This window comes from Tympanuchus pallidicinctus, unplaced genomic scaffold (genome assembly GCF_026119805.1).
Source record: "Tympanuchus pallidicinctus isolate F22 unplaced genomic scaffold, pur_lepc_1.0 scaffold105, whole genome shotgun sequence".
NCBI lineage: Eukaryota > Metazoa > Chordata > Aves > Galliformes > Phasianidae > Tympanuchus > Tympanuchus pallidicinctus.
The window spans coordinates 46517-63799 of NW_026294623.1; the positions used below are offsets into that span (position 1 = coordinate 46517).

Sequence of the window (17283 nt, forward strand, 5' to 3'; positions counted from 1 at the left end):
TCAAGGCCAAAAGGGCAGCAGCCCTTCAGCAAGCCTCACATCAAGGCCAAAAGGGGGGCAGCCCTTCAGCAAGCCTCACATCAAGGCCAAAAGGGGGGCAGCCCTTCAGCAAGCCTCACATCAAGGCCAAAAGGGGGGCAGCCCTTCAGCAAGCCTCACATCAAGGCCAAAAGGGGGGCAGCCCTTCAGCAAGCCTCACATCAAGGCCAAAAGGGGGGCAGCCCTTCAGCAAGCCTCACATCAAGGCCAAAAGGGGGGCAGCCCTTCAGCAAGCCTCACATCAAGGCCAAAAGGGGGGCAGCCCTTCAGCAAGCCTCACATCAAGGCCAAAAGGGGGGCAGCCCTTCAGCAAGCCTCACATCAAGGCCAAAATGGCGGCAGCCCTTCAGCAAGCCTCACATCAAGGCCAAAAGGGGGGCAGCCCTTCAGCAAGCCTCACATCAAGGCCAAAAGGGGGGCAGCCCTTCAGCAAGCCTCACATCAAGGCCAAAATGGGGGCAGCCCTTCAGCAAGCCTCACATCAAGGCCAAAAGGGGGGCAGCCCTTCAGCAAGCCTCACATCAAGGCCAAAAGGGGGGCAGCCCTTCAGCAAGACTCACATCAAGGCCAAAAGGGGGCAGCCCTTCAGCAAGCCTCACATCAAGGCCAAAAGGGGGGCAGCCCTTCAGCAAGCCTCACACCAAGGCCAAAAAGGGGGGCAGCCCTTCAGGAAGCCTCACATCAAGGCCAAAATGGCAGCATCCCTTCAGCAAGACTCACATCAAGGCCAAAAGGGGGGCAGCCCTACAGAAAAGCCTCACATCAAGGCCAAAAGGGGGGCAGCCCTACAGCATGCCTCACATCGAGGCCAAAATGGGGGCAGCCCTTCAGCAAGCCTCACATCAAGGCCAAAAAGGGGGGCAGCAGCCCTTCAGCAAGCCTCACATCAAGGCCAAAAGGGGGGCAGCCCTACAGCATGCCTCACATCAAGGCCAAAATGGGGGCAGCCCTTCAGCAAGCGTCACATCAAGGCCAAAAAGGGGGCAGCCCTACAGTAAGCCTCACATCAAGGCCAAAAGGGGGGCAGCCCTTCAGCAAGCCTCACATCAAGGCCAAAAGGGGGGCAGCCCTTCAGCAAGCCTCACATCAAGGCCAAAAGGGGGGCAGCCCTTCAGCAAGCCACACATCAAGGCCAAAATGGGGGCAGCCCTTCAGCAAGACTCACATCAAGGCCAAAAGGGGGGCAGCCCTTCAGCAAGCCTCACATTAAGGCCAAAAGGGAGGCAGCCCTTCAGCAAGCCTCACATCAAGGCCAAAAGGGGGGCAGCCCTTCAGCAAGCCTCACATCAAGGCCAAAATTGGGGCAGCCCTTCAGCAAGCCTCACATCAAGGCCAAAAGGGGGGCAGCCCTTCAGCAAGACTCACATCAAGGCCAAAAGGGGGGCAGCCCTTCAGCAAGCCTCACATCAAGGCCAAAAGGGGGCAGCCCTTCAGCAAGACTCACATCAAGGCCAAAAGGGGGCAGCCCTTCAGCAAGCCTCACATCAAGGCCAAAAAGGGGGGCAGCCCTTCAGCAAGCCTCACACCAAGGCCAAAAAGGGGGCAGCCCTTCAGCAAGCCTCACATCAAGGCCAAAAGGGGGGCAGCCCTACAGAAAAACCTCACATCAAGGCCAAAAGGGGGGCAGCCCTTGAGGAAGCCTCACATCAAGGCCAAAAGGGGGGCAGCCCTTCAGCAAGCCTCACATCAAGGCCAAAAAGGGGGCAGCCCTTCAGCAAGCCTCACATCAAGGCCAAAAGGGGGGCAGCCCTTCAGCAAGCCTCACATCAAGGCCAAAAGGGGGGCAGCCCTTGAGGAAGCCTCACATCAAGGCCAAAAGGGGGGCAGCCCTTCAGCAAGCCTCACATCAAGGCCAAAAAGGGGGCAGCCCTTCAGCAAGCCTCACATCAAGGCCAAAAGGGGGGCAGCCCTACAGTAAGCCTCACATCAAGGCCAAAAGGGGGGCAGCCCTTCAGCAAGCCTCACATCAAGGCCAAAAAGGGGGCAGCCCTTCAGCAAGCCTCCCATCAAGGCCAAAAGGGGGGCAGCCCTACAGTAAGCCTCACATCAAGGCCAAAAGGGGGGCAGACCTTCAGCAAGCCTCACATCGAGGCCAAAAAGGGGGCAGGCCTTCAGCAAGCCTCACATCAAGGCCAAAAGGGGGGCAGCCCTTCAGCAAGCCTCACATCAAGGCCAAAAGGGCAGCAGACATTCAGCAAGCCTCACATCAAGGCCAAAAGGGGGGCAGCCCTTCAGCAAGCCTCACATCAAGGCCAAAAGGGGGGCAGCCCTTCAGCAAGACTCACATCAAGGCCAAAAGGGAGGCAGCCCTTCAGCAAGCCTCACACCAAGGCCAAAAGAGGGGCAGCCCTACAGCAAGCCTCACATCAAGGCCAAAAGGGGGGCAGCCCTTCAGCAAGACTCACATCAAGGCCAAAATGGCGGCATCCCTTCAGCAAGACTCACATCAAGGCCAAAAGGGGGGCAGCCCTTCAGCAAGCCTCACATCAAGGCCAAAAGGGCAGCAGACATTCAGCAAGCCTCACATCAAGGCCAAAAGGGGGGCAGCCCTTCAGCAAGCCTCACATCAAGGCCAAAAGGGGGGCAGCCCTTCAGCAAGACTCACATCAAGGCCAAAAGGGAGGCAGCCCTTCAGCAAGCCTCACACCAAGGCCAAAAGAGGGGCAGCCCTACAGCATGCCTCACATCGAGGCCAAAATGGGGGCAGCCCTTCAGCAAGACTCACATCAAGGCCAAAAGGGGGCAGCCCTTCAGCAAGCCTCACATCAAGGCCAAAAAGGGGGGCAGCCCTTCAGCAAGCCTCACACGAAGGCCAAAAGGGGGGCAGCCCTTCAGGAAGCCTCACATCAAGGCCAAAATGGCAGCATCCCTTCAGCAAGCCTCACATCAAGGCCAAAAGGGGGGCAGCCCTACAGAAAAACCTCACATCAAGGCCAAAAGGGGGGCAGCCCTACAGCATGCCTCACATCGAGGCCAAAATGGGGGCAGCCCTTCAGCAAGCGTCACATCAAGGCCAAAAAGGGGGGCAGCAGCCCTTCAGCAAGCCTCACATCAAGGCCAAAAGGGGGGCAGCCCTACAGCATGCCTCACATCAAGGCCAAAATGGGGGCAGCCCTTCAGCAAGCGTCACATCAAGGCCAAAAAGGGGGGCAGCAGCCCTTCAGCAAGCCTCACATCAAGGCCAAAAGGGGGGCAGCCCTTCAGCAAGCCTCACATCAAGGCCAAAAGGGCAGCAGACATTCAGCAAGCCTCACATCAAGGCCAAAAGGGGGGCAGCCCTTCAGCAAGCCTCACATCAAGGCCAAAAGGGGGGCAGCCCTTCAGCAAGCCTCACATCAAGGCCAAAAGGGGGGCAGCCCTTCAGCAAGCCTCACATCAAGGCCAAAATGGCAGCATCCCTTCAGCAAGCCTCACATCAAGGCCAAAAGGGGGGCAGCCCTACAGAAAAACCTCACATCAAGGCCAAAAGGGGGGCAGCCCTTGAGGAAGCCTCACATCAAGGCCAAAAAGGGGGCAGCCCTTGAGGAAGCCTCACATCAAGGCCAAAAAGGGGGCAGCCCTTCAGCAAGACTCAGACCAAGGCCAAAAGGGGGGCAGCCCTTGAGGAAGCCTCACATCAAGGCCAAAAGGGGGGCAGCCCTTCAGCAAGCCTCACATCAAGGCCAAAAAGGGGGCAGCCCTACAGTAAGCCTCACATCAAGGCCAAAAGGGGGGCAGCCCTTCAGCAAGCCTCACATCAAGGCCAAAATGGCGGCAGCCCTTCAGCAAGCCTCACATCAAGGCCAAAAGGGGGGCAGCACTACAGAAAAACCTCACATCAAGGCCAAAATGGTGGCATCCCTTCAGCAAGACTCACACCAAGGCCAAAAGGGGGGCAGGCCTTGAGGAGGCCTCACATCATGGCCAAAAGTGGGGCAGCCCTTTAGAAAGCCTCACATCGAGGCCAAAATGGCGGCAGCCCTTCAGCAAGCCTCACATCAAGGCCAAAAGGGGGGCAGCCCTTCAGCAAGCCTCACATCAAGGCCAAAATTGGGGCAGCCCTTCAGCAAGCCTCACATCAAGGCCAAAATGGCGGCAGCCCTTCAGCAAGACTCACATCAAGGCCAAAAGGGGGGCAGCACTACAGAAAGCCTCACATCAAGGCCAAAAGGGCAGCAGCCCTTCAGCAAGACTCACATCAAGGCCAAAATGGCAGCAGCCCTTCAGCAAGACTCACATCAAGGCCAAAAGGGGGGCAGCCCTTCAGCAAGCCTCATATCAAGGCCAAAAGGGGGGCAGCCCTTCAGCAAGCCTCACATCAAGGCCAAAAGGGGGGCAGCCCTTCAGCAAGCCTCACATTAAGGCCAAAAGGGAGGCAGCCCTTCAGCAAGCCTCACATCAAGGCCAAAATTGGGGCAGCCCTTCAGCAAGCCTCACATCAAGGCCAAAATGGCGGCAGCCCTTCAGCAAGCCTCACATCAAGGCCAAAAGGGGGGCAGCCCTTCAGCAAGCCTCACATCAAGGCCAAAAGGGGGCAGCCCTTCAGCAAGACTCACATCAAGGCCAAAAGGGGGGCAGCCCTTCAGCAAGCCTCACATCAAGGCCAAAATGGGGGCAGCCCTTCAGCAAGCCTCACATCAAGGCCAAAAGGGAGGCAGCCCTTCAGCAAGCCTCACATCAAGGCCAAAATTGGGGCAGCCCTTCAGCAAGCCTCACATCAAGGCCAAAATGGCGGCAGCCCTTCAGCAAGCCTCACATCAAGGCCAAAATGGCGGCAGCCCTTCAGCAAGCCTCACATCAAGGCCAAAAGGGGGGCAGCCCTTCAGCAAGCCTCACATCAAGGCCAAAATGGCGGCAGCCCTTCAGCAAGCCTCACATCAAGGCCAAAATGGCGGCAGCCCTTCAGCAAGACTCACATCAAGGCCAAAAGGGGGGCAGCACTTCAACAAGCCTCACATGAAGGCCAAAAGGGGGGCAGCCCTTCAGCAAGCCTCACATCAAGGCCAAAAAGGGGGCAGCCCTTCAGCAAGCCTCACATCAAGGCCAAAAGGGGGGCAGCCCTTCAGCAAGCCTCACATCAAGGCCAAAATGGCGGCAGCCCTTCAGGAAGCCTCACTTCAAGGCGAAAAGGGGGGCAGCCCTTGAGGAAGCCTCACATCAAGGCCAAAAGGGGGGCAGCCCTTTAGTAAGCCTCACACCAAGGCCAAAATGGGGGCAGCCCTTCAGCAAGCCTCACATCAAGGCCAAAAGGGGGGCAGCCCTTCAGCAAGCCTCACATCAAGGCCAAAAGGGGGGCAGCCCTTCAGCATGCCTCACATTGAGGCCAAAATGGGGGCAGCCCTTCAGCAAGCCTCACATCAAGGCCAAAAAGGGGGGCAGCAGCCCTTCAGCAAGCCTCACATCAAGGCCAAAAGGGGGGCAGCCCTTCAACAAGCCTCACATCAAGGCCAAAAGTGGGGCAGCCCTTCAGCAAGCCTCACATCAAGGCCAAAATGGCGGCAGCCCTTCAACAAGCCTCACATCAAGGCCAAAAGTGGGGCAGCCCTTCAGCAAGCCTCACATCAAGGCCAAAAGGGCAGCAGACATTCAGCAAGCCTCACATCAAGGCCAAAAGGGGGGCAGCCCTTCAGCAAGCCTCACATCAAGGCCAAAAGGGGGGCAGCCCTTCAGCAAGCCTCACATCAAGGCCAAAATGGCAGCATCCCTTCAGCAAGCCTCACATCAAGGCCAAAAGGGGGGCAGCCCTTCAGCAAGCCTCACATCAAGGCCAAAAGGGGGGCAGCCCTTCAGCAAGCCTCACATCAAGGCCAAAATGGCAGCATCCCTTCAGCAAGACTCACATCAAGGCCAAAAGGGGGGCAGCCCTTCAGCAAGCCTCACATCAAGGCCAAAAGGGCAGTAGCCCTTCAGCAAGCCTCACATCAAGGCCAAAAGGGGGGCAGCCCTTCAGCAAGCTTCACATCAAGGCCAAAAGGGGGGCAGCCCTTCAGCAAGCCTCACATCAAGGCCAAAAGGGGGGCAGCCCTTCATCAAGCCTCACATCGAGGCCAAAATGGCGGCAGCCCTTCAGCAAGCTTCACATCAAGGCCAAAAGGGGGGCAGCCCTTCAGCAAGCCTCACATCAAGGCCAAAAGGGGGGCAGCCCTTCATCAAGCCTCACATCAAGGCCAAAATGGCGGCAGCATTTCAGCAAGACTCACATCAAGGCCAAAATTGGGGCAGCCCTTCAGCAAGCCTCACATCAAGGCCAAAATGGCGGCAGCCTTTCAGTAAGCCTCACATCAAGGCCAAAAAGGGGGGCAGCCCTTCAGCAAGCCTCACATCAAGGCCAAAAGGGGGGCAGCCCTTTAGTAAGCCTCACATCAAGGCCAAAATGGGGGCAGCCCTTCAGCAAGCCTCACATCAAGGCCAAAAGGGGGGCAGCCCTTCAGCAAGCCTCACATCAAGGCCAAAAGGGGGGCAGCCCTTCAGCATGCCTCACATCAAGGCCAAAATGGGGGCAGCCCTTCAGCAAGCCTCACATCAAGGCCAAAAAGGGGGGCAGCAGCCCTTCAGCAAGCCTCACATCAAGGCCAAAAGGGGGGCAGCCCTTTAGCAAGCCTCACATCAAGGCCAAAATGGCGGCAGCCCTTCAACAAGCCTCACATCAAGGCCAAAAGTGGGGCAGCCCTTCAGCAAGCCTCACATCAAGGCCAAAAGGGCAGCAGACATTCAGCAAGCCTCACATCAAGGCCAAAAGGGGGGCAGCCCTTCAGCAAGCCTCACATCAAGGCCAAAAGGGGGGCAGCCCTTCAGCAAGCCTCACATCAAGGCCAAAATGGCGGCAGCCTTTCAGTAAGCCTCACATCAAGGCCAAAAGGGGGGCAGCCCTTCAGCAAGCCTCACATCAAGGCCAAAAGGGGGGCAGCCCTTGAGGAAGCCTCACATCAAGGGCAAAATGGGGGCAGCCCTTGAGTGGCGCATGAGCTGGCTGATGGGCCCTTGGAGACACGTTGAGAGCCATAGAGACACATTGGGACTCATAGAGAAACATTGAGACCCATTGGGACCCATAGAGACACCTTGAGAGCCATAGAGACACCTTGAGTGCCATAGAGACACACTGAGACTCATTGGGACCCATCGGGACACTTTGGGACCCAGAGACACGTTGAGACCCATTGGGACCCATAGAGACCCATTGAGACCCATAGAGACACATTGGGACCCATAGAGACACACTGAGACTCATTGGTTCCCATTGGGACCCAGAGAGATTCATTGAGACTCATTTGGGTCCCATGGAGACACATTGAGACCCATAGAGACACGCTGAGACCCATTGGGACCCACTGGGACCCATAGAGTCATGTGGGGACCCACAGAGACACATTGGGGTCCTTTGGGAGCCATAGAGACACGTTGGGACCCATAGAGACATAATGGGACCCATTGGGACCCATAGAGACAGACTGAGACCCATAGAGACCCACTGGGACCCATAGAGATTCACTGGGAGCCATAGAGACCCCCTGGGACCCACAGAGACCCATCCAGCCCTGGCTCAGGTCCACTGGCTGTTGTCGAACCTCCTCCTGTTTCTCGCTGCCCAGCCCTCAGCCTGTCCACATACAGACACAAGCGAGAGCTGGCAACCTGCTGCAGGGAACCGGCTCTGCAGGGCTGCTGGGCTTGGTGAGCTTCCACCCCCTCCCATCCTGGCTTCCACCTTCTGTTCCCAAAGCCGATGCCGCCCAACCCATCGTCCCGCTTCTCAGCTCAGCCCATGTCCCCTCTGCGTTCCCCTTGCCTTCCTTCAGCTGCGCCTGCCTGCAGCGTCCGTGTGAAACGGCTCATCCCGCTCGGAAGGCCGGCAGGAAAGCGAATCTCTGGGAGCCCCAAGCAAAGCAAAGGGTGGCGGGAGCCATGGAGTCACAGCATGGACACAGAGGATGGATGCCGGGTCATTTATTGAGCGTGGTGACAAGGAATGCGGGCAGAACTGAGCGACTTCCTGACAGCGGGTCATCAAGGGTACGGGCAGAGCACTGTGCAACAGCGCTTGTTTGCGTATGGCCTGCGTGAAGATCAGCACAGGCAGCAGCTGCTAAAGGAAAACGAGTGATAGGGCATTGAGAGCCAAGGAAAGGGGAGGAAACAGGGGCAGCACAATATGGCATTGAGAGCCAAGGAAAGGAAACAGGGGCAGCACAATATGGCATTGAGAGCCAAGGAAAGGAGGAAACAGGGGCAGCACAATATGGCATTGAGAGCCAAGGAAAGGAAACAGGGGCAGCACAATATGGCATTGAGAGCCAAGGAAAGGAGGAAACAGGGGCAGCACAATATGGCATTGAGAGCCAAGGAAAGGAAACAGGGGCAGCACAATATGGCATTGAGAGCCAAGGAAAGGAAACAGGGGCAGCACAATATGGCATTGAGAGCCAAGGAAAGGAGAGGAAACAGGGCCCAGCGCCCCCAGGCAGGGCAGCAGCGGTCACAATGGCAGCGGCCGTGTCATCATGGTGTCGCCGCGGCGCCGTTTGTGACACGGGCACCCGGGAGGGGTATAAAAGGCGGAACGCGGCGGTGGGTCCCACATCCTGAAGGAGCATCTGGTAGAGAGCAGACGCATCTGAAGGATGAGCTTCGGCATGGCTGGCGCCAACATGGAGCGAGCCGCCGGCGCGACGCGGAGCAGGAGGAGCGAGGTCGGCCCCGCAGCGGGACGCACCTCCAGGCTCATAGACACCGAGACCAAAGGTAATGGACACCAAGTGGGTCCACGGCCGGCACAGGAGCGCTGCTGCAGCCACCCCTGGCACGGAGGAGATGCTTTGCATCCGCCGCCTTGCTGTCGCCTGGCGGCCATAGCAGTGCTGGCAAGCGGCAGATGCAAAGCATGAGCTGATGCAGTGAGAGCTGATGCAGTGAGAGCTGATGCAGTGAGAGCTGATGCAGAGTGAGCTGATGCAGTGTGAGCTGATGCAGTGAGAGCTGATGCAGTGTGAGCTGATGCAGTGAGAGCTGATGCAGTGTGAGCTGATGCAGATTGTGACCTGCTTTTCCTTTGCCCTCCAGAGCGAGTCGCCGTCTGGGATGCGGTGGCCGCCTACATCCGGGAGCAGCTGCTGGTGCACAAGGTGTGTTGGCCGTCGGGTTCCTCCTCTCGCCGTCCAGCTCGGCCTGGACTCCCTCAGCCTCTTCCCCTGTGCACAAAGCAGGAAGCTGCCCCCACGTTTCTCTCCTGGGCATCCCACGGCCTTCCTGCAAATGCGCGGTCGCTTGTGCTGGGCCCTGTCGGATCTCAGGGCTGATCCCGGTCTCTGGGAGCCTCTGGATGCCATGGGGCTCCTTCTGCCCTGCAGCCTGCTGGGCTGCATCCGGGAGGGCGAGGGCAAGGAGAGGACCGTGCAGCCCCTTCCCAAAGCCATTCCTGATGCCTGGCTCGTGCCTCTGAACGGCGGCAGAGGCTCCCGAGCTGCGTCCCCACGTCGGAGCCCCGCCGGCTCTTCCTCCGGCCGTCCCGTAACCCTTGCGCCCTTCCTTTCTCTTCCACTCGCAGGGGGTCTGGATCCCCACCTTTGGCACCTTTGACACCGTCTCCAAAGACATCTGGACTGAGAACGGCACCGTGACCCTGCAGTGGCCCGTGTTCACCCTGGCTACAAACCTGATGGTCGCCCACCACCTCAAGGCCCGCAGGGACTCCCTGTCAGGTAGGAGGGGGGATTCCACTCCTGCTGCCATCACGGACAGGGCAAACGGGGCCACCGCTCCATTCTCAACAGCAAACCTTCCCCTGTCCAAACCTGGGGCCGCTCAGGCTGACGTCCACCGCAAGCCCTTCTAGGGAAGCACGGCTGGAAAATCAACCCTATCGTCACCTCCGTCTCTCGCATTTTGCAGGGCACAGGAAGGTGGACCCTCTGAGATACAGCAAGGCGGCCGCAGGCACCTCTCTGAGCTGGAAGACCCTCAGGACCGGCATCCAGAGCACCGTGTCCCTGCTCTCCGGCTGCCTGCAGAACGGGGAGAAGGTCGCCGTGGTCCTGAAAGACATCGGCGTGCTCCTGGTTGACGGCTTGACCTTCCACATGAAATACTACTTCGACTTCCTCGAGCAGCTGTCCGGAAAAGAGACATTCAGAAGAGCTGCTTCCAAGGTGAGCTGTAGGTTCCTCTGTGGCCCTGGCACTGCCGTGACCCTCGCCGTGCCCAAGCACACATCAGAACGCGGCCGGCTGCTCGGGCCCATAGAGACACGTGGAGACACGTTGAGACCCATAGAGACACGTTGGGACCCATAGAGACACACTGGGACCCATAGAGACACATTGGGACCCATAGAGACACTTTGAGATCCATAGAGACATGTTGAGACCCAGAAAGACACATTGGGACCCTTAGAGACAGATTGGGACACATAGAGACACGTTGAGACCCATAGAGACACATTGAGGCCCACTGGGACTCATCGAGGCACATTGGGACCCATAGAGACACGCTGGTACCCATAGTGACACGCTGACACCCATTAAGGCACATTGGGACCCATAGAGACAAATTGAGGCCCATAGAGACACATTGAGACCCATAGAGACACTTTGAGACACATTAAGACACATTGGGACCCATAGAGACACGTTGAGAGCCATACAGACACATTGGGACCCATAGAGACACATTGGGACCCATAGAGAACTGTCGAGACCCATTAAGGCACATTGGGACCCAGTGGGACCCATAGAGACACGTTGGGACCCATAGAGACACATTGGGACCCATGGAGACACCTTGAGTACCATAGAGACACATTGAGACCCGTAGAGACAGGTTGAGACCCATAGAGAAACATTGAGACACACTGGGACCCATAGAGACATGCTGAGATCCATAGAGACCCATTTGACCCATAGAGACCCATTGGGACCCATAGAGACACATTGTGACCATAGAGACACATTGGGACCATAGAGACAGGTTGGAACCCATAGAGACACATTGAGAGCCACAGAGACACATTGTGACCATAGAGACACATTGTGACCATAGAGACAGGTTGGAACCCATAGAGACACATTGAGAGCCACAGAGACACATTGTGACCATAGAGACACATTGTGACCATAGAGACACGTTGGGACCCATAGAGACATCTTGAGTACCATAGAGACAAACTGAGACACAATGGGACCCATAGAGACATCATGAGAGCAATAGAGAACCATTGGGACACATAGAGACACGTTGAGACCCACATAGACACGTTGGGACCCATAGAGACACGCTGAGACCCATAGAGACACGTTGAGCCCCATAGAGACCCATAGAGACCCATAGAGCCTCATAGAGACCCATAGAGAGCCACAGACTCCCACAGCCTCCCCTTCTGTCCCCCCAGGCCCCCTGGCTGCTGGACATGGTGGTGTCCCGCGGGGCACCGCTGGCTTCCCTGCTGCTCTCCGGCTGCCTCGTCGTCTTTCCCACGTGAGTCTGTTGGTGGCTGCGGCGCGGCTGCTCAGCTCTCGTTGCGCAGCGCTTGTTCCGTGTGTCCGTGTCTGTGCTGCCCGTGTGTCACAGAACCACAGCAGGATTGGAGCTGCAAGGAGCCCTGAAAGAGCACCTCGTCCCACTGCCCTGCGGGGAACAGGGACACCGACCCCCACAGGAGGTCGCTCTGAGCCTGCTCCAGCCCCACCTCCAATGCCCGTCCAGGCACCACCAGCTCTCCGGGCAAGATGCTCCGGTGCCTCGCCACCCTCCTGTCCCAAACCTCTTCCTCACATCCAACCTCCATCTCCTGCCCTTGGAAACCGGTTTCCCTTCCACCCGAACCGACTGCCCCTGCTCAAGCCTTTGCCCAGGAGCGTGCTTCATGCGGCACGAAGACGTGCCTGGCAGCAGACGGCCAGAGAGCAGCAAGCAGTGCTGGCTGCGTCACACCGCTCGCTGCCTTCTCCTCTCGTGCAGCTTTCAAATGGAGTTTGTGCCCAAACCACCGCCCGCAATACGCCGCAAGTCCTCGGGAAGCCTCTGTGGTCGGGAGACGGCAAAGAAAGAAGCCGCTTTGCCACCTCTGGACCAGGGCAAGACAGGTAAAGCAGCTTCAGCTCCTCTCCAGGGCACGGGCGGCCAACCGGAGGTAGGAAATCCCCTGCTGAGCACCAGCCCAGGGCTCTGACTGGCGTCAAAGCTTCACGCCAGCTCAGCACGGCCCCTTCCCATGAGGAACTGCTGGCCTGCCCAAAGCCAAGGCGCCGGCTGTGACGTGCCCCCATCCCTGGCGATGGCAGGAGGACGTGCGGATCTTAGGCCCTGCCCTCCCCCGACGGAAGGAAGGACGCGGTCCCCCCAAAATCCCCCCGCCGCCTCACCGTCGCCACCCAGCTCCTCTTTCCCAAAGCCAACGCCACGAATGCGCTCCCAGCACAGAGCTGAGCTGCAGAGAGGAGGAGCGGGGCCAGGGCTGCCGTCAGGGAGGGCGGCGCGGATGGGAGCAGCGGGGGGAGCGGAGCGGCCCTCTGGGCTGCTGTGGGAAGGGGCCTGAGCGCCCCTGGGGAGCGAGCCAAAGGGCTGACGCTGAATCTCCTCTGCCTTCCCCGTTGCAGTGAGGTTTGCTGGCCGTCCCACCATCATCAAACGCTTGAGCACTTCCAGCATTGACGGAGGACACTTCAGAAGGATCAGGAGCTTGCTGCTCCAGAGGAGCTCGACGTCCAGGTGAGGCTGCGGGCTGCCGTGCGCACGGGGGCGACCCGACCGAAGCCCATTCCCTAATCCCAAAGGGTCCCTGTTTGTGGCCGCCCAACAGTGCTGCCACGGGGACCCCCAGCTCACAGGGCTGCCGCTCTGCGCGTCTCAGGGGCAGCCGGTGAGCAGGCTGCGGGCAGGGAGTTTGGGCACAGCCCTGCTCCAGCCCCACCTCCAATGCCCGTCCAGGCAGCCACCGGCTCTCCGGGCAAGATGCTCCGCTGCCTCGCCACCCTGCTGTCCACAGGCTCCTTCCTTACGTCCCAACCTCGTGCCCTTTGCAACCATTTCCCCTTCACCCGAACCGACCGCGACGCAGCCCAGGCTCCCGGCTCAGGCTTGCAGCCCCGAAGCCACCGGCCCCTCACGCGGACCCCTCCTGCTCTGTCCTTGCAGACTGCTGCCAGCCATCCGCCAGGTGCCTGAGGCCCCAAAGCAGCCGCTGCCCTGCCAGCTGCAGGGGGACGCAGAAGCTCCAAGCCAACGAGAGCTGGGCCCAGCACCGCGGGCGAAACACGTGAGCTTCTCTGAGGCACAACTGGGGGCAGAAAACGTCCGTGGGCACGGCGTGCTGCCCACATTGCAGGCAGCCGAGGCCTCACCCCGTCGGGTCACCTTTGGGCAGACGCCAGCGTTCCCAAGATCTTCGTCCAGAGCTGAGTCCAGCCTGTCCTCGCAGCCTCCAGGCAGACATCCCAGGTTCCCACTGGTGGCACGCGACTCCATCCAAGTCATGAGGATGAGGGCTCAGAAGAGGGCTGCGCAGCAAGAACCTCAGCAGGACGGCGGCAGCGAGACCTCGTGCTGAGGCCAGCCTGCCTGAGCAGTCTGCCCCCAGCACATCCGCATCGCTGCCACCCAGGCAAGAAGAAACGCAGTCTCCCAAGCCGTTGGCCTGCCGAGACCAAAGCCCGCCCTGCAGGAAGAACAGGGGGCAGAAAAAGGCCCTGGGCACGGCGTGCTGCCCAACGTGCACACGGCCGAGGCCTCGCCGCATCGGGCCGCCTTGGGGCAGACGCCAGCTGCCAGAAGATCTTCCTGCAGAGCTGAGTGCCAAGCGTCGGCCTCCCGACACCTGCAGGAAGGGCTCAGCCCAGCCGTGCTGATGCGGGCATGGGCTGCCCAGACAGACAGACGTCGACTGGAGGCTGCCAAACGGACGCCGGAATCCCACCTGCGCGGCATCTCATACGACAGCAGGCTGCCCAGGGCCCCGTCCAACCTGGCCTCCAACACCTCCAGGGACGGGGCGTCCAACAACCTCTGCGGGCATCCGGTTCCCAGAGAGCATCTCCCCGCTCTCTCTGCAAACAACAACCCAACCTGACATCCCATCTTCAACTGCACACCACGTCCGCTTGGCCTGACGTCGGCCGCACCATCACAGCCGACTCCCCTCCTATTCGTAGGCTCCCTTGACGTACGGAAGGCTGCCACGAGGGCACCGCGCAGCCTTCCCTTCTCCAGGCCAAGCGAGGAGATGTCGAGTGCAATGGAGAGGGGCAGAACCATCAATAAAGCCTTACCGGGGGCCTACCTTGAAACATCCCCACGATGGCTGTGACGGAGTCCTTGCGCCTTTTGACGCCGCCTCTTTGGATGCCGGGGCAGGGAGAAAGAACGCTGAGAGGGCATCAGAGCGTCGCACCACGCTTCCCTTGGTGCCCAGGCGTCTCTTCTGCCCCAGGCTGAGTTCTTGGCCTTTTGGGCTGACCACAAGCCGTGCCCGCTGTCGCCTTTGCAACCTCTTGCAGTTTGGGCTCAGGGTTCTGCTTCAGACGCTGTGCGCTGGGTCTTGCGAATCCCTCGGCGAGGCCAAACGGCGCGGAGCTCCTTCTACCCCTGCTTGTGCAGGTCAGGAGCTCCTGCTGGGACCCACAGAGACACATTGGGACCCAGAGAGACACACTGGGACCCATAGAGACCCATTGGGACCCCTAGAGACACATTGAGACCCATAGAGACACATTTAGGCCCACTGGGACCCATAGAGGCACATTGGGACCCATTGGGACCCATTGAGACCCATAGAGACAAGTTGAGATGCATTGGGACGCATAGAGAAACTTTGTCACCCATAGAGGAATGTTGAGAACCATAGAGACACACTGGGACACATAGATGATGAGGCCCATAGAAACACATTGGGATACATAGATAGTCGTTGAGACACATTGAGACCCATAGAGACACATTGAGGCCCATTGGGACCCATAGAGACACATTGAGGCCCATAGAGACACATTGGGACCCATAGAGACACATTGAGGCCCATAGAGACACATTGAGGCCCATAGAGACACATTGGGACCCATAGAGACACATTGAGGCCCATAGAGACACATTGGGACCCATAGAGACACATTGGGACCCATAGAGACACATTGAGGCCCATAGAGACACATTGGGACCCATAGAGACACATTGAGGCCCATAGAGACACATTGGGACCCATAGAGACACATTGAGGCCCATAGAGACACATTGGGACCCATAGAGACACATTGAGGCCCATAGAGACACATTGGGACCCATAGAGACACATTGAGGCCCACTGGGACACCTAGAGGCACATTGGGACCCATTGGGACCCATAGAGACACATTTTGGCACATTGGGACCCATAGAGACACTTCCACAGAATCACAGAATCAGCCGGGTTGAAGGGAGCTCAAGGATCACGCAGTTCCAACCCCCTGCCCAGCAGGGCCACCAAACACACACAGTCACATCAGGTTGCCCAGGACCCCGTCCAAGCTGGCCTTGAACACGGCCAAGGACGGGGCATCCACAACCTCCCTGGGCAGCCCGTTCCAGGCCCTAACCGCTCTCCTTGGGAAGAACTTCCCCCTAACATCCAACCTCAATCTTCCCTCCCTCAGCTTGGATCCATTTCCCCTCGTCCTGCTGTTGTCAGCCCTTCTGAAGAGTTGACTCCCCTCCTGGCTGTAGGTTCCCTTCAGCTATCGATAGGCTGCACTGAGCTCAGCCCGCAGCTTCTCTTCTCCAGGCTGAACGAGCCCAACTCCCTCAGCCTGTCCTCATAGGGGAGGTGCTGCAGCCCCCTGCTCATCTCAGTCGCCCTCCTCTGGACCCTTTCCAACATCTCTCTGTCTTTCTTGTCCTGAGGGCTCCACACCTGGACACAGGACTCCAGATGGGGCCTCACAAGAGCCGAGTAGAGAGGGACGATCACCTCCCTGTCCCTGCTGACCACCCCTCTGCCGATGGAGCCCAGGATCCCATTTGCCTTTCGAGCTGCCAGAGCGCACTGCTGGCTCATGTTCAGTCTCTCGTCCATCAGGACCCCCAGGTCCTTCTCTGCCGAGCTGCTCTCAAGGCCCACTCCTCCCAGCCTGTACGGGTGCCTGGGGTTCTTCCGGCCCCAATGCAAACCTCATTGAACCTCATCAGGTTCACCCGAGCCCAGCCCTCCAGCCTGTCGAGGTCCCTCTGAATGGCATCCCTTCCTTCCACCCTATCAACCGCACCACTCAGCTTGGTGTCGTCAGCAAATTGCTGAGGGTGCACTCAATTCCCTCATCGATGTCATTAATAAAGATGTTAAAGAGCACCGGTCCCAAGACAGACCCTTGGGGGACACCACTTGTTACCGGCCTCCACCTGGACACAGAGCCATTGACCACCACCCTCTGTCTGCGCCCTTTCAACCAATTGCTCATCCATCGGGTCGTCCACCCATCAAATGCACTTCCCTCCAATTTGGAGATGAGGATGTGGTGGGGGACCATGTCAAAGGCCTTGCTCAGCTCCAGGTAAATGACATCGGCCGCCTTCCCTTCATCCACCAATGCCGTCACTCCATCATAGGAGGCCACAAGATGAGTCAGGCATGACCTTCCCTTGGTGAAGCCGTGCTGGCTGTCTCGGATCACAGCTCATTCTTTATGTGATCCAGCATGTTGTCCAGGAGGATCTGTTCCATCATCTTCCCAGGCACGGAGGTGAGACTCACCGGCCTGTAGTTCCCCGGGTCCTCCCTGCTCCCCTTCTTGTCTATGGGAGTGACGTGACCCTTCCTCCAGTCATCCGGGACCTCACCTAAGAAAACGTAGAGGAAGAATGAACACAAACAGTCAGGCAATGGTGTCAGCACTCTTAGTCAGGCGTTTTGCAGCTCCTAGCCAAGGCCCACCAAAGTCAGTAGATGAGCACATTCTTACTGCTGTAACAGCATTTCCTTTTCCAATCCTCTATTTTCCTTGGGAGAGCAAAACTGGACCAGCTCAGAACCTCGTGCCGTACAGCTGAGCCTTCCACAGAGAAAATGAAGTAGTTTCCCAGTCTCCATCATGCAGTCTATTATTTGCCAGCTGTGAACAGCTGTGCTCTGAGATAAAGAGGTTTCCAGCTCTCCAGATCAGAGCATCACTTACAACAGCATCTCCAAAACAGGCCCGACTGGGGAGAACTCAGAGCAAAAGAAGGAAGCCCTGCAGGACACGGCGGCACCTGACGGCCAAACTCGTCATGTTCCATGAGGGCTGAATGAGGAGGGAGAGGGAGGAAAGG

General features: G+C 58.5%; 1 protein-coding gene across 1 annotated transcript; it reads left to right on the top strand.

The window, feature by feature from the left end:
- Positions 1–8639: 8639 nt before the first annotated feature.
- On the top strand, positions 8640–13856 carry LOC128073548 (uncharacterized). The gene is given in 9 exon segments (XM_052668604.1): positions 8640–8760; positions 9079–9140; positions 9563–9716; positions 9907–10163; positions 11402–11487; positions 11971–12095; positions 12609–12720; positions 13147–13531; positions 13533–13856. Coding segments are annotated over 9 exon segments (1626 nt in total).
- The last annotated feature ends 3427 nt before the right edge of the window (positions 13857–17283 follow it).